At 34.9% G+C, this 21,517-nt stretch overlaps 1 protein-coding gene across 1 annotated transcript; it reads right to left on the bottom strand.

The window, feature by feature from the left end:
- Positions 1–433: 433 nt before the first annotated feature.
- LOC134527655 (piggyBac transposable element-derived protein 4-like) lies at positions 434–15,975 on the bottom strand. The gene is made up of 2 exons (XM_063360525.1): positions 5,887–15,975; positions 434–5,526 (listed from the first exon to the last, which is right to left on the bottom strand). The coding sequence occupies exon 2, from the start codon at positions 5,093–5,095 to the stop codon at positions 3,557–3,559; it is 1,539 nt and encodes a 512-aa protein (XP_063216595.1). The 5' UTR covers positions 5,096–5,526; positions 5,887–15,975; the 3' UTR covers positions 434–3,556.
- Positions 15,976–21,517: the final 5,542 nt, after the last annotated feature.

The raw sequence follows: 21,517 nt of genomic DNA, 5'->3' as shown, positions 1-21,517 counted from the left end.
TTACTAATTGATCTTTATGAATTGCCATTTTGATGTTTAAAATGTAGTAAGGGAAGGTGCTCAACCTAGGGACACTATTTAAAATTTTATTAATTTAATTTTTTTTTGCTTTTTAAAAACACTCAATTTGATAGCACTATAGTATTAGTATAACTACACATTATGCTGTGTTATGATGTTAAATTCAATGTGATATTAGTGAAGCTTATAAAATAATTTAATGTTTTTATAAACAATGTTTTCTGTTTAAGAACAGTTTTGCAATTATTGAGCACATGCTACATGTTTTTAATTTAATGTGAATAGGATTGTAAATATACATAATTTAACTTCCTATAAGATGACTCCATGCACAAATAATGGAAATCTATAAGTATTTTTTTAAAATTTAAACTTGACTGCAGTATTTTTACATAACATAATTAGGCTATATTTTACCACCAGCTTTAGTCATTAATAACATTTTACATAACACAAAGATAATTCACTTAAACATTTTCAAAATTAGTTGAAAATACTTAGCCTAGCTATATCAGAATACAATCAATCTGTAATTTCACTTCAACCCAAATTAAAGCTGCTGAAATTGACGGGAAATCTTAACTGAGACTTCTTTCTTTTTGACTTTGCTAGTTCTATTTTTGGAGGAGGTAGTTTACACGCAATTTCATCTGGAAGAATTTCATAAATGTCAGCACGTTCATCGAAAATAAAAAAAAGTTATCTGATTTCATCATTTTCTTCAGATATGTCACTTCAAAATGTTAAGGGCTAGCAATGTCATCTACCGAGCACACCTTACCCACAAAATGCATTTTTTTTTTTTGCCTTTGCACAGGACCAAAATAAAATCACCTACTTCGACACTATACAATTCTAATTGTTCTTGTAAGTCAGTTGCTCTGATTTCTCCTTTGGAATCAAAATCATCATCAGTATCTTGAAGTCTCAACTCTTCTGTGTCCTCTTCACTACTTGATTCATAGAGCCTTTTTGATGCAGCAATTTTAGGTCATATTTAATCTACCTTCTCAGGTTTCTGTGTTTTCTTTTGTTTCTTTTCTATTTCTAATTTTTGAGGCGTACCTGTAAGAATTTTGGTTCTGCGTCGCGGACCCCGCAATTTACAGCACTGGCCGACTCCAGCTAACTCGCTTTCGCTAAGACCGCCGTGCATACGCCTGCCGGCTGCAACCTCACGTAAGTGTAAAGTGTAATTTAGGATCATGCTCACCAAGCCCCCCTAAGACAGTTAGTTAACTTTTGGTGCTGGCCGTCTCCAGAGCACTAGTAACCGCGCCCCCGCGAGACTTCCGCTGCAAATTCACAGTGTTATGTTAGTGTCGTGTTTTGTTCTGTAATCAGCGTGTGTTAATGTAACTGTACAATGGCTCAGACGCCGCATAGCACATTCGCATAGTTTTTGTAGCGGTTCTGCCACCGCGTAGTGAATGTATAGGGAGTACAGTACCACCGGAGAAGTCTGTGGATTAAACGCCAATTCAACATAAACTGTGTCGCTTACGATTATTCCGCACAACTCCGTCCTCCACACGGCCGAGCGGCCTCACAACCAAGTAGGGAAGTTCAGGATAGATTTCAAGCCGCGTACCTGGCAGGGCACGCGGGGGCAGAGTACCAACGGCCTAGTGTCCCACTAGCCTGGCGCCTCCCGGACAACAGCAGCATCGCGACGCCCGTAGCGCCCGTCAGGTACTTCCCGGACCTTCTACAGAGGCCGGGTGACAGCAGTACTTACATTAAAGTTACATATTTTCTATGAAAAATTATGTTGACAAACAAAAACAAAAACTGGTTGTACACAATTGTGAACCACCTCTTGTTAGCATAGTGAGTTAAAATAAAAATGAATATGTTCTGTTGTGTAGCTGTCACTGTCAGGGCCGTATCAATAGTCAGGTCTTGAAACTAGTTTTGAGAGGAGATGCTGTTTAGTAAACGACTCTTGAGATACAATATTAAATGTATGCTGAGATAACTCTCAGCTGAGTAACAATTACAATTTTGTTTCTTGAAACCTGTTTTTGCTGTTCAATAGTCGACTCCTGAGACTTCTGCTTATTAACAGTTACAGAATCCAATTTCAAGTTAGATCAAAAACTCGGGAAATCGTGTATCACTCAATTGTGGTTGTGAGGTGACTTGAGACAATATTTAGCTATTTTATTTTTATTTATTGTGATATAAGTATTAATTTTCGTTTTATTTCTTCCATTTATTAATGTTCTGAAACAGACCCCAATAAAATAATAAGGTCAACAACGATTATAAGATTCAGTAAACTACTAAAGAGAAAATATAAACAAGAATAGGCTCAATAAAACTGTGAAACCCTAATGAGCCAAATTAGAAAACAGTGGTTTTATTTTGCATTATTTATGGTATGCAAGTTCTTAAGTTTGCACACAGTGGAATTTGAAAAAGTTCCACTGTACTGCAAGCTCAGGCATTTGTAGGTTAGGTTATTTTGGATTTGTATGAATATTACAATAGCCTACGTGGCTGTTACCTAAAACCTGTGGTTTTAATTATATTTTTATCCAATCTAACAAACCTAAACCACCTAACCCCTAAACAGCCAAAGTGAATAACTAATTGCACAAAAATATTTGGTAATAGGCCAACTGTAACCAATATACCTATACAGGACATATAAAACTTTACCTTTATTTGAATAGGTGATAGTGAATCGTAATTATGTGAGCTCGTGTGACAGTTTATTTTACATAGTTGTAAATTATGCTTTCAGAACTTCAAGTTTTCACAAATTGGTTCCTAAGTAGGCGTTTTGAATTTATGTTGGTCTTTTACATGCTGTTCAAATTTTTATATTGTGAAGTAAATCTCGGCTAATGTCACCATCTCATAATGTAATTATTGGTACAGTATTTGGTTACCTACATAAGTATGTGAATGACTTCAGTTACAGATCTGAATGGATTTAACTCGTATTGTCTGTCGTGATGATCCCTTGTATTTTGATTGTCACAATGATGATAATTGTCGTGAAGTACCCATATTTCGCCTGAGAAAACGTTACATCAGAGATGCAAGGAACCCCTTTGAGTGGTGGGCAGATAACGAATTTATAAAAAGGGAACAGATTTTCAAAACATGCAGTAATGCATGTTAATATTGCCTCAGATTGAGCCGGCAACACTACACAATTCGAACCGAGGTTTGCCACTAGCACCAGTCCGAAAACTCTTGCTATGTTTGTGATTATATGCAACAGCGTCTTATCAGGTAAGGAGTGAATGTGAAGTGTGCAGATATATATGTACACTAGCCCTTTATAAGGCAGTACTATGAAATGTTATATTTAGACAGTTTTATTACTTTATTTACAATACAGTGGAAATAGTATCATACACAAAACCCTTATATAACAATGTTTTGCGTTAGTTTTTTCAAAATAGCATGGGAAATTATTTCCCATGTCCTGCTCAAATATTTAACAAGTGGGAATAATATTCCCATGGCCTACAAAAAGACACAAATCTTAACTGCTTTTTTCATGTTCCAGCAAAATTCTTCACTTTGTATGAAATGTCTTAAAGCACGGGACACTACAGAGTGGTACATCACACTGACTGCAACCAACTATTGTCCTTTTTTCGTGTTTACTGGAGGAACACAGTCTGCATCTTCTGAATGATGCCAATTCAACAGGTAGATGTACACCAACATTTGAAAACCTAGTTTCTAAAGGAACTCCAAGGGGTTTGCCATCTTTATGGAAGCGTTTTTTCAAATAGTTGGCAGAAATAGGACCTTTCCGTTTTCGAGAAGAAAAATTACCAATCAAATGCTTTGCAACACTGATATGATAGTCAAGATGTTTGTATGAAATTTGACCTCTGTCACCAGAAAGTGTGTACAAAATGAACGAATTCACAAGTGCAGCATCTACCAGAAAATAAAAAATTCGGTGCCACCACTTTCTGGAACGACGTGACACAGTGTATGTTGCACGTATCTGGTCAAAACGATCTACACCTCTCATATACATAGTGTAATCTCTTACTGCTTTTGGGCATTTGACTAAAGTTCTTGTACCATCATTCTGTGTACGTTTCACTTCGACAATATCTTGAGGATTATGTGCAGATGATAGGATGTTTACATGCCTGTTGTCTTTCCACTGAATTGCACACACAAAAGCTTTCACTGAGTAAACATGCTCTCCTTTTGCTAACTTGTTCTTCTTCTTTAGTAGTGGTGGTAAGTATCGTCTGTTTTGCCTAACAGTGCCCACAGCTGAGAGATTTTTCTGATACAGTATCTCCAGTAATTCTACAGAAGTAAAAAAATTATCGAATACAATCAGAGTAGGTTGTTGGCTGCCAAACAAACTGGAACAGAGCTTAGTAACTACTCTTGAACCAAGTGTTGAACCTAATGCCTGTTCATGTACTTCAGTTCCCTTACCTGTGTAGAAATCAAAATCGCTCATGAAACCAGTTAGTGGATCACATCTCGCCCACACTTTGTACCCACGTTTGATTGGTTTTAGCGGCATATATTGTTTCATACAAGACCGCCCTTTGAAGAGTATCATGCACTCATCAATTGAGTGACATGGTGAAGGAGTATACAGTGCCACAAATTTAGATCGAAGAACAGAAAATACAGGCCGTATTTTGTACAGTTTATCATACCCTTCTTCTCCACGCTTTTTGGCCTTTGTGTTATCATTACAGTGCAATGCTTCTAAGATTTTTTTAAATCTTTTACAAGTCATCGTCTGACAAATTGATTCAACTCTGAAGAGTGGGTCTGAAGACCAATAATGGTCTAATGATGGTAACACATGAACAGCCATTAGCAACAACACGCCAAACACCGCTTTCATTTCCTCAACACAACATGGTGTCCAGGGGACCAACTGTTTTTGCTTTGCATATGTATTTGTTTGAGACACTAGGTGCTCAAAGAGTTCATTGTCAAAAATGGCACAGAAAAATTCTCCTGGGCTGCTACACTCAACCAAGTATAAGGACTGTATTCTAGGTTGCACAGGTACACTAAAATCTGGTAAAGATTCATAAAACTGGGTACATTCTGGGACCATATTTCTTCATTACTCTGAACTACACACTCGTCTGACTCACTAGATTCTGAATCTGAAGAAACTTGGCCTGCACTAACCCTACTTAGATTTTCATCTAACATTTCATCTGATTTTCGTTGTAGGCCACGAGTTTGTCTGCACGTAGGCCTATTTGCTGACTTTGTTATTGCCCTCTCTTGGCTTTCATTTATTTTTTGTTGTTGCTGGACAAAACCTCTTGTTTGAGGCGTATGCGTAGAAGTTCCTGGGTCACAGACACTCGAAGAAGATGGAGATTGTTGTGCTTCATTTCTAGTTGTTACTGGAACAAAAGGTTCATGTTCATCTTCATCTGAAGTGTCACCATCTTCTTCAGATTCACTTGCATTTTCAGGCAAAGAAAAATATAGGGCTAATGCTTCTTCTGAAGTTAATTTCTTAGATGCCATGATCTGAAACCATAATTGGTCAGCATTTATTCCAACTGTCAAATCAATCGATTTTTTTACAGGTATAACAGCTAATATTCTGTGTATTTGCATATTTTAAACAGTTTACATTTAGAAATTAGTTCGGTGAGCTTTATTTATTTTGCAGAAATGCATTGTTTACTACATTCTAAAAAAATTTGGTTCTACATGTGGGTGCTGGGAAATATTTTCCCACATGCATACAACAAATAAATATATTGTATCTTACATAATCTTAAAATTTCTTCACTTGTAGCTCGGTTCATAAAACAGGTAAAGTATAAATAATTATCATATTATAACTTTAAAAGTCATGTAGATATCTACTGCAATATTATTTACCTTCAAATATCAGCTATCCATTTCCACAACACTACTGTAGTCGCCATAGAACAATGTATACATCAACAATAGAAGGTATATATGCGCGCTTTCCTAATGTTACACTGGTTTGTCTGGACACCATAAGATAGCAGCACAATGCACAACTGGGAATAATATTTCCTTGGCCTGTTACACGATTAATTATTGAATGGGAAGATATTTCCCTCTGCCTTATAAAGGGCTAGGTACAGTATTTAGTATTTTCTTTCATTTTTCAGATAGTCTGTGGTGACATTGACAGTGTTTCACAAGCCAGCACATCCAATATTGTAAAGGAAGTGTCGAGAATCATCGCACATTGCATGTACAGCATATCAAATTTCCAGCAACAGCGGCAGCAAAAGCAGCTAATAGGGAACAATTTGTGTTGCTAGGGAGGGTTAGTGGTGTTGATGGCATCCCAGGTATTGATGGAGCCATTGATTGTACTCATATCAAAATAGTTGATATAGTGCGACAACAAGGAAAAGAACCTGCGCAGATCTCACTGCCAGCAGACGGTCACATGATGAGCGCGTCAGGAAGTGGAGGGGGTTAGTAATGGAGCCGCTGTCTCGCAGTCCGTATTACACGAACCGATCTACGTAATGGCTTCTACGTCAGGATTTAAATCACGTATTAAATATGGCACGCCAGTGCGGGGACAAGCTCGTGAGATTTTTTACAATGTTGCAACACATCTCAGTAAACAAAAACAGTTATATAAATTTGAGGTACAATGTCGCTGAAACAACAAGTGCTTCTACAGGTGTTTCAGTATCACCAGTCAGACGAATTCTAGCAGAAGGTAAGGCGAAATTAATGAGCAAAACCAGTTTAGCTTTTTCAACACAGACGGGTAAGAAAACAGAGCATAGGAAAATAATTGAAGTAGATTATTTTACATGTGGTGCCGTGTGGAGAAAAATTCACGAGTTTTATACAGTAAGGAAATTGGTTCTGACATTAAATAAGTTGACTAAGGGCGGTATTCCAAGACGTTTGAGTAAGGTAGCGAATATGCACTGCATTGTTGGGCAACTGCCGTACCCTAACTCTCGGGTCATATTCCAAAACGTGTTCTAACTGAATCCCTGTAAAGTATCAGATCGGCAGCCGTTTTAATGAACGAGGACTTGTGCAAGGCTATAAACAGTTATACTTCATGGAATGAGAGCGCGCGCCTCAAGAGGTGTATAATATCCCTCCGCCACCAAATTTGTTTACAATCACATTTAAAATGGAGGATGATATGAAACAGCGTGTGTGGTTTACTCCCGACAATAAGTCTTCTTTGATCCAAATTGTCGAAAGATATAAAAACGTGATTGAAAACAAAAAGACAGATGCAGTTTCCAACACAAAAAAGACCAAAGCCTGGTTGGCAATAACCAAAGAGTTCAACAGTATTGGCTCGGTCACCAAGGTAGGTTCTGCGGTTTAAAATAATTAGAAATATTTTCAATCGTTAAATGTAATAATACTTTATATGTGTTTGTTGCCAGATGCAAGAAGTACATGCACATACTAAAAACACCTACAGGTTGAACATCAAGCCTAATACGTCACCTCAATATTTATACAACAGAATTTTACGAATGCAAAAACAACAAATCAAAACTTGATTTTGTACACAGAGGTGAACCTTCCTGTAAACAAAGTTGCAAGAGTGCTTCAAAAGAAAAAGAAAGCTTCCGAAAGATCACCCCAATGGTAAATTGATTACTGAAAGTATTACCAAAATGTTGGCCGTAGATTATCAATCATACACATTAGTTGAAGACCAAAGTTTTAGAGACGTATGCTCAGTAATGGAACCCAACTATGCATTACCTTGTGCAACATTTTCCAGGATCATTATTTCAAATCTTTATGAAAAACACTTTAAATTATTGAATTCGGAAATCTAAGAGATGTTTTAAAAGGACTGAATTCTCATTCTTTCACTACAGATATTTGGCCATCTGTTGCAGTCGAGAGTTGTGTCTCATTTACTTGACATTATTTTGACAAACAATTTAAACTAAAGAAATCATGCTCTGGCAACACACTTTCCAGGCAGCTATACTGCTGAAAATGTTTTGAGCATGTTGATGAATTTGCTGGAGAAGTGGAATCTGCATTCTCTGCCAGTCCCAGTATATGTGGTGACAGACAATACTAAAAACTAAACATGTGCTATTTTTATCTTTACTTTTCAGCCATGTCTCATGCTTAGCACACACTGCAGCTTATTGTATGGGATGCTAAAAAAGAAATAGGATCATCAACGTTGCTTGTAAAAAAAGGTGTGAGGAATTGTTTCCTATTTTAACCACAGGACATTATCTCGACAGGCCCTTCGACTTAAACAGCAGCAGCTAAACTACCCAGAAAATAACCTCCTCCAGATGGTTGATACCCGTTGGAACAAAGAGTATTCAATGTTGGCAAGATTACTCTAACAGAAAGAGCCAGTCACTGCTGTCCTAACACAGTGAGGTAAGGACTCTCTTACCGCAAATGAGTGGAAGATGGTTAAGTGAATGGTAACTGTGTTAAAACCCATTGATTATGCAACTCATGAAATATGTGTTGCAAATGAACCAACAATGTCCATTAAAATTCCCATATTTCAAGGAATACTGAGCATTATTGAGGGCCACATCAGTAGTGCCAAACATAAGGCAGCTATACTATTTGCAAAAAGTTTAAAAAAGAGCTTTTAGTTTTATTTCCTGATTTCAGAAGTAATGTGGTATAATGTATTGCAATGGTTATAGATCCCCGATTCAAAACCATTTTGCTTCAAGAACATGAAGTTAATCTTCAGGTGCACAACATACAGCAATAAATGAAGCTATCATCACCATTAGCAACATCTGATGTTGCAGTATCAAGTATCAATCACACAAGGAAATGTTGCTGTTAGACCACCTTCCAGCATTTGGTCTGCTTTTGAATCCATGGAAAGTACCAAGGCATCCAAAACACAAGGTAAGCCCGTACCATCGTCAATAATTCATGAAAATTTAGAATTGTTAGCACCAGTGGCAAGACATTACTTAAGCATTCCAGCCACACAGATTGCCAGCGAGAGACTCTTCTCTTCTGCTGGAAACACCATCTCCAATCGTAGAGCTAATTTAACTCCTGAACATGCAGAACAAATTATTTACAGCATGATGGATTAAATAACAGAATTTAATACTCTATGATAATCTATCAGATTTTTTGTGCGGAAAAGTGGAAACGTTGAAACAATGTATATGTACTTTTCAAACAGAATGATTTTCGGCACTAAGTTTGTTGAAGCTAAGTAAGGACTCCAGAAAAATTTACAAGAATGAAATTATTCCAAAGATATCTTAAATTTACACAACATACGCTTGTAAACTGTGATTATGTAGTTGGATGATATGTTACTAATGAACAATGAACCAACGGAAAAAGGTAAGATTCAATGTAAAAATTTTTTTCTAGCAGTACAAAATGTAAATAGTTACCAAATTTACTAAGCCCACTTCAATTTAACACTTTATTCAAACATTTTACTTAGTTTAAGGTAAAAATTATTTCAAAAAAGTGCAACTGTACCACAAAAGCTAAGCTCGAGAACTTTCAAGTAGGCTCACTCGAGCTCGGCTTAAAGTAAAGTTCTTAGGCTCGCAAACCTCTTCCCCACTATTTTGAATATAGAAAAAAAGTGATTTTCTGTCAGTGAGTTGGAATATAATGCAAGCAGAGATTTAAAATGAATCTGCATCATTTTCATTTGAATATATTTTTCTATTTACAGGGCAGAAACATCTGATTTAACAGTTCATCGTTAGCAAAATAGACTTTGAAACAAAATTATTTGTGTGTTAGTTTACAGAAGATAATGTTGCATCGGTAGAATATAATACAAACATTCTCCATATTGCAATTTTTGCTAAATACTGTTTACATTCTCTATACTCAACATCCAATCAGAGGCTTATGTAGAAGAGAACTACTTGCCATACGTTTAGGTTGAATGAGAAATGGCCTCCAACAAAACATGTTCAGGCTGTAACTAACCGCACACGAAAGTTACATGTTTATTTGAAGTAGTTCAGAGTTCTGTGTAACTACATCCTTTATTTACTGTATTAAAAATGAATTTTTCTTGTCACATGTTATCTGGGACCATTCATTCACTAGAATATAAACATTATTATTGTAAAAACCCCACTCAAAGCAACTGGCTTTCATGTCAGCATAATCTTCCATGGCCATAAAGATTAGCATTTTGCAAAAAAAAAAAAAAAAAAAACATAGTATTTCTGAATTCAAAAGTTGCCTACAGCATGAATGGTGCCATTGATAATACAAAATGAATAAAAACTGACACAAACTAAGATCCCATTTTGTATGTTTTTTAAGTGAGACCACACATTTATTTCTTATGAAAAAAGAAATCTCTAAAGGTTCTCCAAATATTTTTACAAGAATTTACCAACTAATATTAAAAAGCTTTACAACAAAAGTTATTACTGTAACTAAAATTAGCTGGTATACCAAATATCATTACATGGTAGTTTGATTATACATGGCTATGTTGGGATAAGTTTGAACTTTTTCATAGCAAACACTTCACTTAAGCATAAGAACGTAAAGAAATGCTTGCTATAAACAATGCACCATTTCCAGCACTTCAAACTCAAAAAGTTTTATTTGAAATTTGTGTCTTTTTAAAAATAAGTGGGATTAAGTCACAAAATGAATTGTATTTTCTGAAATCCAAGAGTCTACAATCATCACTGGTAAAAAAACCTTAAATATTATGACAATGCCCCCTTCTGCAAACAATGTGATATTGTTTATACATGCTGATACAATTTATTTCATAAATTTACACCAACAAGTTCCAATAAGCTGTGACTTTTACCTTTAATTACTTCAAAGCAAATAAAGATGGTACGAAAATGTTCATAAACACTATCAAAACAACCACACAAAACATTTTTAACACCCAAGTAATAAAAATTATTTCACTACTATCTCGCATAAATGGTAACAGAAAACTAGCATTGGCATTCTAAATTAGAAAAGAAACTAATATTTTGATAACTGTTGAGATTCGTCATGCGTACTTGTAACAAGAAAAATTAATAAACAGAAACACTGACACTCTTGCACCATGTACCTTACCATAAGTGAACAGTCATTATCAATCTACCACCATTTCCCACAGTAGAAGCTTATGGCTGTGGTTATCTATGACAAAAAACATTGCTCATTGAAAGATGAATTTGCAATAAATGTGTTCTTAAATGTTGCTGAACTAAAGCACAGGCTACGTAACCATCATTGACCACAAAATTGTGTGGAAAACTAAGGTATATAGTGTAAAAATTGCCTAATTTCATTACTATTTCACAGGCAGTGAAACTAGTCAGGTTCCGCATCTTTTACGTTTTTCAAAATTTTCTGATCCTTATTTATGTCACAAAAAATGCACCATGAAATTGCATTCAGAAAGTCTAAAATTCCGTAAGGAATATGAAGCGGTGTAACATTCACAACTTTTTATTGTTTGCTATACAAAAAACAGTAAAATTTTTAATACAAAAACATTGCTCATCCCAATTACAATAATTTAACCAACAAAACACAAATTGTGAGAAATATAACCTAACTACTAAAAAAAAACTTAATATTAACTACCATCAAAACTGCAACAATTTGTACACAAATTATAATTCACCAACGCGTGATATTTTCACTACTGAAATCACAAGATAAAACAAACTATTTAATAAATAACCAAACTTGTAATTATCGCTTGCAAGAACACTGTCTAACAAACCAATATAAAATTATTAATTGTGCCTTTATCGATGCAGCATTGGTATTACATTCCAAGGTCAAAGACAATACAAAACATACGGAAATAGAAACAACATAACAGTAATACTAATGCAGTTCGTTTAACAGAGTTAGAAACCAGTTCAAAACATACAACTTCCTATGTACTAACAAAATACTGTATGCATAAATGTAAGAAATATTAATACAGTTAATAATCAAATGAAGACTATCGAGGGGAATGATCTCATCCTTGAAAACACAGTAATTGCCACACAAATACTTCCAAAAAGTAAACCATAACATAGATATTTCAATTTTAACTCACAAAAAATGTATTCACCTTGCTACCCAAATTTTGTAAATATAATTTACTTTATCAGACAAAATTTTACTTGTGGAAATTATCTTAATTTAACCTCTGGTTTTGTTTTACATCTCCTCGACAAGTTAATTAATCCAGGGAATGAATTGGAGATTTCAGGAAAATTTTGAAAACCAACATCTAAATGGATGTACCAGGATTTTAAACATAGGTCCTATCAAACGTCAAACATTTTACCGCTGCTTCACATCATTCTGTTCTTCATTCATTTATTCCATAAATATGTAAATAAACATTTAAATTGTAATTGAAGACCTTCCTCCAGCAAGCTGCTATCTAAATTGCATTTACAAAACACAAACACTTGAAAATTATTAAATCGTCAAATGTTACCAGTAGTTTGATGTGAAGTTCTGTGTATTGAAGTTTATTTACTCGGCTCAATGATACTTTTTTGAAACAATGATGCTTGTTAAAAAATAAAATATTTTAAAATGAACCATATATATATTCATTATTCTTGTGAAATCACAAAGCAGAATGGCAGTCATTTGCGACCAGGACACTTCTAGGTTTAGAACAGAGTTTGCTGCACGAAACTTACTTAAAAATGGTACTGAAAATTCAACAGAGATTAATATGCACAAAATAACATCACACTATTGCTTGTAAGCTCACTATACACCTGAAGGACATCCATCGTTCAGTACGACAACAAAGACTCGTGTGCTGCTTCTTATGGGCACACACTAACAAACTGTGTTCAACTATTCTACCTTAACAGTTTTGCAATGCTTTAAAAGTCATACAACCCAAAACATAACCGAATCGTCTTTCACCTACACCTCAATGTTATTTAGGAGCCTCTGCTAGAATGTAATACCAACCTAAACAATGACTCACAGCCGATTTCCTTCTCTTTCATGAAGAAAGTGACCACATGACTTGCCCTAACACCAATCAAACATCACATTTAAACACATATCACATACTTGGCCAATCATGCCACATCTTACTGAACATTAACAGTTTCTTATCCATTCACTCAAGAACTTTCCTTTCTGTCTGTGTCTAGCTCTTTATCAACAACTCTGTCTTAGAAAAAAAAATTTACATGTAAAGAAACAAAAGCTGCAGATTAATGTTCATTAAGTAATCAAGGGAAAAATTCTGGGTTGTAGATGTAGACATAGGCTTGACTTCATGATGCATATAAAGCAATTAATAATAAAAGCAGGATAAGATCCAGGTACTTGAGACTGAACAAAATAATTACATACTATTGAAAATGACGTGCAATAAATGCTTGCTTCAAAAGCATTCCATTTGCGTTCTGTTCTTGCTGAACATGACGTACAGGAACAGCACCATCATCTTCATCATCGGAAAAATCTTCCACATCACCCACAGCACGGCTAATATTGTGTAGAATGGCAGTTGCTACAATGATTTTAGTACATGTGTTTCTTCTGTTGCCCAGACCCTTCATTAAACATGGAAACCTCTTCTTACACACTCCAAACACCCGTTCCACAATATTCCTTGTACTCTTGTGAGCATTATTGTACCGCTCTTCAGCTTCTGTCACAGGATTCAAAAGTGGGGTAAACAGGTACTCTCTACATGGGTACCCACTGTCTCCCAAAACAAGTGGTTGCACTTGGCCTTCCTCCAATCTGAAATAAAAACCACACAAATAACTTGAAAACTGTTTTCAAAAATAAAAATATACCAAATTCACATACATTAGTACAAAGGCTATTATAGAATCACTATTCTGGCACATCAGAGAATCATCATCATCAACTGCTTCCACTTTATTCCAGTCTTCACTCTCCTGCACTCTCCAACTATTTGCTCGTTCTTCAGAGAGTATGAATACAAAACTAAAGCCCTGTCCAGCCAATCGCTACAGTGAATGTGATCATTATAGTAACCATTTCAACGAGTGGGTTTTGAAGACAAGGTCCCTGATTTCATTGTGGTCATAGTGTACAAATATCGATTTGTACAATGTTAGGCACATTTAATTACACCTAAAATTAACTGTAGTTTGTTTTCTATTTGTTGAATGACAGACTAATTTTATACTCAAGGTTACAGAAAGCTTAAAATTTTACTGGTGCAAAAAAAAAAGTATAGGCAGATTTCAGAGTTCATAAATGTATTTTAGAATGTTCAGAAAACTTAATACATACAAAGTCCACAAAATTTATTCCTCAATATTTGAAGAAGAAGAAAGAAAAGAAAAAAATAACAAAAAAAAACTGTTTTTTTTTTCTGACTAGGGGAGTGAAAACAGTGGATTATGTTGGTCAAATATTTCAAATTGAATAGTAACATTTTCGAATCTAGTCACCATTGTGTCTGAATGGTCTTATTAAATGTAGTTTAAGAAATTCTAGAATGTTAATTGAACTATAATAATATGTAGCTAAACAAATTAAATCATTTCAAAATAATAGCAAAGAAATTTTCTCATGGATTTTGGTATCAAGTTATACCTAACTGCGAGCACAGTAAATAACAAAATTGTGTTTGGTTATACATGTGTGTGTACACATACACACACACACACATACATATACACACCATCAAACCATGATAATTAACAGGATAAACTTAAATTTAGAACTGTGCCGATCTACAAATTTAGCTGATACACAGATCTACCGATATGCCGATATTAATTTTAATAAATCAGCCGATCTCGGACTGATACAATATAAAATAATTTTATTATTTATGTTTACTTATTTCTACATTTTTGTGAATGTTTCAACAGCTAAAATTTTTATTAATATAAAAAAAAATGTCAAATATACCAGGAGTAGCAAATTTGTTGTGTGTTTAATGTCTGAATATGTATTTTTTTTTACAATATGCAAATGTACACAGAATGCTTACAACTTAACATGCAGAAAATCAAGCCGAACATATCTTAAACTAAACTTTCTTCTTTACTGAGTATCATCCAGTTTTTAAATTTGTCATGTGATACACATTTATTGATAAAATTATTGACAATAATATTGACCGTGTAGGGTATGGTGATATTGATGTTGGTACCCTCACGAAGTAAACAACTATATTGACAATACTGCTTTTGTCAATAATATTGATCGTGTAAGGGCCCTATAAGAATGGCCGTTTCGGTAGTAAACAATAATAGTGAGAATAAAAAAATCTTAGCATGTTTAGAGCTTCTAGAGTCGACAGATGGAAGTTATGAAGAAAATGAACAAATCGTAAAAAGCCCACGATTATTAATTATAATAATGGATAACTAATTATATTGATGATGGAATAGGCTGTAGGAGGAGTGTGTGTCGGCTGGGAGTGTGGATCAGTTCAGAAGAAGAGTGCGGGAAAAGTAGGGAGAATGCTTGCCACCGGGCTCTTCTGTACTCAATTGCAGCTATATAATAATAAAAAAAATCACTACAGTGAAGTTGAGGTTAGTTTTACTGTTTGCATTTTTGGTCCGAAAGTAAACATTTGTCACTTGTCTGCACTTTAGGTCTGAAAGTAAATTTGTCACTTGTCATTATTTGTTTCTTAATAGTTCAAGAAAAATTTGAGAGTCACCATGCAAACAACTGAAAATTTGATTTGGGAATTTGAAGCATCCCAATTTTATCCGAATCCGGGCCACGGAGTTGAAAACGGAAAACCGCATATCATTTTTATGGTATGTTATAATTGTTTCATTTTTAATAATTTATTTTTAACATTTCATTGATCTCTTTAAATGTTTGAAAACAATAGTGATATGAAGCTTGTCAGAATGTTAATACATTACACATAGACACATTCAGAGGCGCACCCAGAAATTTTTTCAGGGGGTGTTTTAAGTTTGGAATTTTTGGAACACTTGTTTCACAAATAAAGCTGGGAGGGGGGGATTTGAATTTCTAGGTGCAAAATGGTGTTGTTTAAGCAGTTTTTGTATCTAATTATTGAATATACTGCTGGTAGCAGTATGAATAATTTTTAGTGTGTTACTTAAGTTCACTTTTTCTGGGGGGGGGGGGGGGGTTGCAAAGTTTGAATGCTGTGAAGTGTTTTTCATACTGATCTGTTCTCATGAGCATTAAGAAGACCTACAATTTATGCTGTAATTTTATACTAGGCATTCAGAATATTGCCTAATAATTCACATAGGCCTATGCAGTTCTTACACGGATGTATAATGTAATTTGTAGGTTTGCTGGGAACAAGTCCTCCCTCAGAGATGTCACCAGCAGGTTTGGAGTCTGAGAGTCAACAATACACAGAAATTGTGACAGAGTAATGGATTTTTTGGTCCATATAGCTTCTACAGTCATCAAGTTTCCAAGAACTCAATAGGAGAAAGTTAAAGCTGCTGAAGATTTCCTAGAGGTATGCTAACCCAGATGTACATATATACATGCACAATAGGCATATTTTGGCAGTTTAATTGGTAGCAATACCAGCTGTCAAGAAGGCGTTTTCACACTCCTGTTTATAGTGGTGTTTTTGAACATGTTTCTGGGAACCAAGGCAAAAGGGTGGTTACAGAGTTCGTTCACCACACATTACCCCCAATGTAATTTCCTGTTGTATTTAATCTGGAAACAAAACATATGGTACTTGGGCACAAGACAGGCGAATACAGTTGTCTGGAAAGAATATGGCATAATATGTTGTGATAAGTTTTAAAATATTCTTATAATAAGTGTGTATCTGTTTGTTGAAGCTATTTCATACATTATACTGCATTTTCGTAATGTATTAATGCAAATGTCCTTTGCAAATTATTTATCAACAACTTCTGAACAATTCAGTCTCCAAAATATGCCTATTGTTATGATTGGAATGTGTAAAGCATATGTAGCAACATGTCTGTATCACAGCGTAATTGCCCTATATTAGGATGATTTTCACTCTCCATGGGCAATATTTTCATTATTGTACAGATTTTTCATACATGGGTATATATTAAAAATGGGGCACCTATGAATGTGTTCACCCCTCAATTTAAAAAATGAATTAGGTGATTACATTAATGCAAGGAGCCTTTTGAAATACATAGCTATGATTACGAGGAAAAAGATTGTGGAAATAATCTCATATATATATATATATATATATATATATATGTGTGTGTGTGTGTGTGTGTGTGTGTGTGTGAGTGTGTGTGTGTGTGTGTATGTATATATATGTATGTATGTATATGTGTGTGTGTGTGTGTGTGTTTGAAATTTTCCCTATATCAAATACAGTTCTAACTTGGGTCATACACTGATGAGACCCTGAAAGTAAAATCAAGCAATTTCTTTAAACTGTAGTTTTATTAATGAATAATTGCATGTTCATAATACATTTGATTGAACCATCATTAATGACCTCGCTGTTGTGATGTAAAGCCCACTTACCTGTATCAGTTTGAAAAGGTTGACTGGAAATCTGAAGGCAAGCGTATTTTGCTATCATATGAAAAGAAAAGTGTAGATCATATCAGCTTATTTGTAAAATATGCTTGCTAAATTAATTTTTGTAAAATTTTTATAGTATTAAAAAAAAGTATTACATAAGTGTTTCACTATAATATACTATTCTTAAAATATTATTAAAGATTTTTGATGAAACTTTTTGAAATAATTATTTGATAAAAAATTGCAATTTCAATGTTATATTCATAAAATGTTAAAATAATATATCCTTGCTCCTTGGGTTGTGATAAGATGTTGAAAGTTTTGTTGACATGCAGTGGATTGAGCAATTATGTTGTATAGGTTTCAGGTTTCACTGGAGTGTTGGGGTGCATAGATGGCACTTTTATCCCTATAAGAACACCAGCAAAAAAAAAATCAACGTATGTGAACATGTATCTATAACATTGCAGGGAATATGCAGTGCTAAGAAAGAATTTGTAGATGTGTTTGTTGGACCCCCAAGCAAGGTGCATGACAGCAGGGTTTTTCAACTCTCCTTTATCTCCAGTAAGCTCCCAGCACTTTGTGAGAGTGAGTGGCATCTGTTAGGTGATGCAGCATATCCTCTGCATGAATGGCTGCTTACGCCGTATAGAGATTATGGTAACCTGACTGAAGCTGAGAAGGTATTTAACAGAACCCATTCAGTTTGCCGCGTAACCATAGAAAATACATTTGGAATTATGAAGGAGAGGTTTCGCCTGTTGATGCGTGTGGATGTTTGGACTGTAGACAGGGCAACAAAGCTTGTACTGTCATGCTGTGTCCTGCACAATTTGTGCATTCGAGGGAATGACCTATGGAATGAAAGTGATACAGAAACTGTTGAGCATGATAATGTGTTCCTAGAGGATGTAAAGGGAGAAGCACAACAGCAAGGGAAGTGAAGCGGAATAGAATAAGAGACAGTTTTCAGAACCTTGGAGAGTAATTTGTTTTTTGTGATACATCAGCTACTGTAATATATGTCAGTAATGTTGTTTTGTACCCTTTTTTATTTTGTCTTTTTCCTTCCTGATTGAAACACCATAAGTTCTCTGTTCATTTGAGAACACTTTAGTAGTATCATTTTGTATAATATAGAGAAATAAGGAAGTGTAAGGCTATTGAAACTTGCAAATTTTATGTTTTAATTTTTGCATGTAATGATGTTTGTTTTGCAGTTGTTACTAGTGACTGCAATACACTTAGGAAAAAATGTTCACTTGCATATTCATCCCGTAACAGCGTGTCCAAATTATCATTCTGACATTACGGTGAAGCTTCCCCAGTCCCTGCAATTAAAACCTTACTGACACTAAATAAATAACACTGGTATTAAATGTTATAGGTTATTTGCTTAAAGATATAAAAAATGACTAGAACAATTTTTTTTATTAAAAAACCTTATCCAAACCATCACTATAATGTGCACAAATTAACTTTGACATGCCGTTAGGGGAATAATATGCAAGATAAGTCATTATCTAATACAGTATCACATTCACATGTAACTACTGCAAAACTAAAATGATTGCCTGAAAAAAATAAAGTTATTAATTTTTAGATCCAAGAGCCTTAAACTGATAATAAATTTAAAGTACCTAATTAGGACATCATGACACCTTTTCAATCTGTGCTGCTTTAAAATTGTATATAATATAAAGAAGTGAGCAACTTTATTCAGTCATTGCATTATGTAACAAATAATGTTTTTTTGTACATTTGATTTACTAAATATTTGCTATAGTCTGAATCTCTGAATGGATTATGGAAGTGCAACTAAGGCCAGTTTAACTTAAAACAACATGCACAGGACATACATTTTAAAATGCAAGGGAATGTTTAGGAATAATGTAAAAAAGAAATTTTTTTTCTTATACTAGTTTTACACTTTAGCATATAATTTTGTGAATGAAACACGCTGTTTTCTCATTTGTTATTTCTTGTATTATTTATGGTATTATAATATTATGAATGGTTATGCATAAATACTGTACATTATCACAAAAATCTAAAATAAATCATGTACATTATTAGTGTTATTTTTTTACCATAGTTGTATCTCAAGTACAATACACTAAAACTAAAGAGTAATAGGGAAATAGTAATAAATGACTATGCTAAAAAAATTATTCTTAAAACATAGGCCTAAACTTCATACAGTAGTAAGAAATACTGAAGGTAATAAATCAACTAACAGGAACAGTATTATTATAAATCAAATTAAGAAGAGCCCACTAACAAAACTTGTAAAAATTAAAAAAAAAAGAAAAAAAACATTGCAAACAAATACAATTATGGTACAAACTGGAAACACAAGCTTAGCCCCAATGAATTTTTAATAGCTCTCTTAATAGATTAAGTTTTTCTTGGTGCCTACGCTCTCTTGCTGCCTCTTGTAAGTTGTGAAGTTCAAGTAAAAATTGTTTGATGTCATTTGTTTTGAAACGAGTTTCATCGTCATCCGCGTGAATCAGCGCGGCGTGGCTGTCCCCTTCCCCCCCCTCCAATTCACCGTTTCCCCTCCTTCCCTTTTAGTGCATTCATCCCTTCCCTTCACTTGCTCTAGTCCGCTTCCTGCGTTTTGGCGCATGCGCGGCACGCCCCCGCGACTAGTATTTAAGCTCTTGCAATCCTCGTCTCTTCCTCTATTATGCCAAAATTTAGTTAGTTTTTGGTACCTTATGTAGGAATTTAGTTACTCTTTGCGCGAATTACGGACGACGAGCGGACTGTGTAAGGAAAATGTTTCTTTGATTTGTAGCAGCTGTTGCTTGGTGCTGAAGGAGGCTCAACGTTATATAAGTTAACTTTGATATAATTTCCCAGTTGATCAAATTTTTGTTTCGGACGCCACCTTATAAATTCTCTTTCGGTGTAGTCGTTTCTTTTATTGTTTTGTGGCATTTCAAGTCTTCACGTGTTATTTTGTCTTGTGCTTTGTCCGGTCCCACCGCTTGTTCGTGTTTGCTGGTTTTTTATTCATTTTATATTTTATATGTAACTTGCATTATAATTTTGTAATTGTTTGTCAGGCCTATGCTACCTAATGTATTTATGGTTGGACGTGTCTTCGTGGCGGTAATTGCTTTCTTTCAAGTCACGCGTGTCAAACTTCGCAGGTAGCCATTCAACCGCCCATTTACCTTGTTCAGGTCGCGTGAGGCTTACTTATTTGTAAAATGTTTTGTGTAGAGCTTCTACTTCTTGCGTAACGGTTGTTAGTTCATGTGCACTGTTAGCCTGCGTATTAAAAATATTATAAATTCTCATGATTAAGGTAATTCTCTTAATTATTGTTCCTGTTATACAGACTGTAGCTGTATTTATATTTGTATCTGTACTTATATTGGCATCAATAATAAATGTTCATATGGTTGTACTCATTGAGGAAAACTGTGATGGCATACTTCATCAAAACACTGAAACGAGACATCTCTAATTAAGCTTAGAGCAACCCCCCCCCCCACCAACGGTATACTCCCTTCGACGGCAGATACGGAGGTTGCTGGTTATCGAACCCGGCACCCTTAAAAATCTGCGCCACTCTGCTTTCACGCTCGCAGAGAGCAGCCAGTGAACTCAGAGTGCATAGACAGACTCATGGCATGAGAGTTTGCTAGCCATTCGACTGCGAACACACTGTTCAATGTAGTCACGCCGACTCACTAATTTTCCTCTCGCTTGCTGCAGCGAACACAGTTTAGATTATTTTTCGCTTGACATTGCTGTTTCTTGATCGTAAATTTTTGAAGTAATAGTGTTAAAATAAGTAATTTTCTTTATGGTTCCATTTAATTTAAAATAAATTGTCACTAGTGATTAATTTAAAATATTTATGAAAACACTTAACACATTAGGCAGGTTAGAATTCACAACTTACGCAGCGGGTGAAAAGAAGTTCGAAGGAGTATGAGGTTTGTTTTCGCCGACGAGTAGCTAGTAAGCTCACGATGTACCTGTAGCTAGCGACACTTGCCTTCGTTGTGCTCGCACCAGACCAGCGCCAAGGCGTCCGCGCGCACGCCGCGCC

The sequence above is a fragment of the Bacillus rossius genome, chromosome 1, assembly GCF_032445375.1.
Source record: "Bacillus rossius redtenbacheri isolate Brsri chromosome 1, Brsri_v3, whole genome shotgun sequence".
Lineage (NCBI taxonomy): Eukaryota > Metazoa > Arthropoda > Insecta > Phasmatodea > Bacillidae > Bacillus > Bacillus rossius.
The sequence above is the reverse complement of the archived record's forward strand: the minus strand, read 5'-3'. Positions and strand labels throughout refer to the sequence as shown.